At 41.0% G+C, this 2,073-nt stretch overlaps 1 protein-coding gene across 1 annotated transcript in view; it reads right to left on the bottom strand.

The window, feature by feature from the left end:
* Window positions 1-2,073, bottom strand: part of hacd4 (3-hydroxyacyl-CoA dehydratase 4) — a 20,192-nt gene that overhangs the window by 2,827 nt on the left and 15,292 nt on the right. Inside the window, exons 5-6 of the mRNA XM_015402088.1 lie at window positions 1,348-1,454; window positions 588-695 (exon numbers count right to left, since the gene is read on the bottom strand). Coding sequence (XP_015257574.1) covers window positions 588-695; window positions 1,348-1,454 — 215 coding nt within the window. The remainder of the gene's footprint in view (window positions 1-587; window positions 696-1,347; window positions 1,455-2,073) is intronic.

Genomic DNA, 2,073 nt, shown 5'->3' with positions numbered 1-2,073 from the left:
CTTAAAAAGTCTTAAAAAGTCTTAAATTAAATTGCCTTATGCTGTAGGAACCCTGCTTGTGTTGAATTCTATGTTTTAGGAGAATTTCTACTGGGACCCCAACTGTTTTATCCCTTTTAATGAACTAAAACACCAAAATATTACCTTTTATATTGAGAAACAATGTTTTGGGTTTTTTTGTGCCTCCAGAGTTTCTGGACGGAAGATGTGAAGAAGGTTTTCGGAGTGACATTGCATTCAGAGACAAACGGATATCTGCTGGAACCTTCCAGAAGGTTCTCTACTGTGTTTTTTCATTGAAGTCATCCCATTATTTTTCTTTTTTACATTAGCGGAGAGGATCCATAGTGTTGATACCTGCCATCTGTGAGCAGTGCTGTTGCAGATTGCGGCCATCTTTGGGACCTGCAGATTAAATCTCCTCTAAACTTCCCACAATTCCAGAAAAACGTTGGAAATTTTAGTAAATCACAACATTCCTACTTATAACATGAGCAGGAGAGGTTCGGTGGTACTTATTCGGGATCTTGGAAGATAAAGTCAATATAATTCGTGTTTTCGATGGAGCTGCTTCGTTTCTTTCTTACCCACGGTGAGAAGCGACAGGTAGAGCATCAGCAGGAAGGGGAGATGAATATAAGCCGAGCTGGAGGCTGACGGCTCCATGTACGGCATGGCCTGATAAACGGTGACACCTGAAGAAGAAAGAGATCCAGGCTCAGCTTCACCTGACTGACCAGGTACCCACTGCCACACAAACACTCTCTAAACATCAGTTTTTAAATATTTGAAGGCTTTTTTTTGACTAAGCTTTTCACATGGATCTGTTTTGATCTAATTCTGAGCAGCTTTGCTGTTCCTGCTAAAGAGAACCATCCCCACAGCATGACTCTGCTGCCGTCGTGTTTGACTGAGGACACTATATTAACGAAGATGTGCAATGTCAGTTTTTTTTTTTTTTGCCATATGGATCTAATTGATCATTTTTGTTCTTATCTGGTCATAAAACAAAGTCATGTTTGCTTCATGGATTATAGAAAGTAGGACTTCTGATGCCTTTTTTTCACCCATAGCTTTCCTTTGGACCTTTTCTGTTTAATTCAGATTCAAAATCAGGAATAAAGTTTTCCCTCCTTGAAACTACTCAGAGGGGGATTAATGTAAAATCAATTTAATACATTTAGTTGAAACCCAGGAATCCCTTTTCCTTTCTTCAATCACATAAAACCCTAACGAAATACAGGGCGACTTCTGTTTGTAAAGAGACAAAATGTGGAACATCTTTGCAGGATCTATGAGGATACATTTCCAAAGCACGGCAGGTATTCCAGGTTTGAAGAGACTCACCTTCATTGGCAACAGACAGGATGTACAACGGTATCCACAGAGAGTAACGGAGCCACAACATGGCAATGGAGGGTCTCTCCATAACGCACAGGAGCTCATGCGGGTATCTGCCATCACATAAAGCAGACAGAAGGTAAAGGGCAATGCAGAGTGATGAGGGAAATGTGTAAACATTACAGTTGCTAATATCCTCTGGGGTGGATTTCTACACTGATCCACTTCCTCTAACTGCACTGCAACCAAAGGAACAAGAGTAGAATTACAGCCGGTGTTCTGTCAGGCCGGCATACCGCGTCAGGCCGGCATACCGCGTAAGGCCGGCATACCGCGTAAGGCCGGCATACCGCGTAAGGCCGGCATACCGCGTAAGGCCGGCATACCGCGTCAGGCCTGCATACCGCGTCAGGCCGGCATACCGCGTCAGGCCAGCATACATTTAGTAAAACACATTACATAGTTTCCTCTGTCACGCTGTTTTATTTCCCGATTTAGTCCGGTTTTTGTTGTAGTTTTGTTCATAAAACAACAACAAAAGTCCATCACTACGTCCACTACACACATTAGTTTAAAAAAAAAACATTAAACATTTATAGGGAGAGGATTCTACAATTTGTTTTATTAAGTTTATGTAATATGATTTAATTTTTATTAATTTTTGTTCACAGTACATGAAGAACTACTACAATTATTTTCCGATTACACTTAAATAGATTAATTCATTCCGCG

The sequence above is a fragment of the Cyprinodon variegatus genome, unplaced genomic scaffold (genome assembly GCF_000732505.1).
Source record: "Cyprinodon variegatus isolate N-32 unplaced genomic scaffold, C_variegatus-1.0 Scaffold1297, whole genome shotgun sequence".
In the NCBI taxonomy this organism is placed as follows: Eukaryota; Metazoa; Chordata; class Actinopteri; order Cyprinodontiformes; family Cyprinodontidae; genus Cyprinodon; species Cyprinodon variegatus.
The sequence above is the reverse complement of the archived record's forward strand: the minus strand, read 5'-3'. Positions and strand labels throughout refer to the sequence as shown.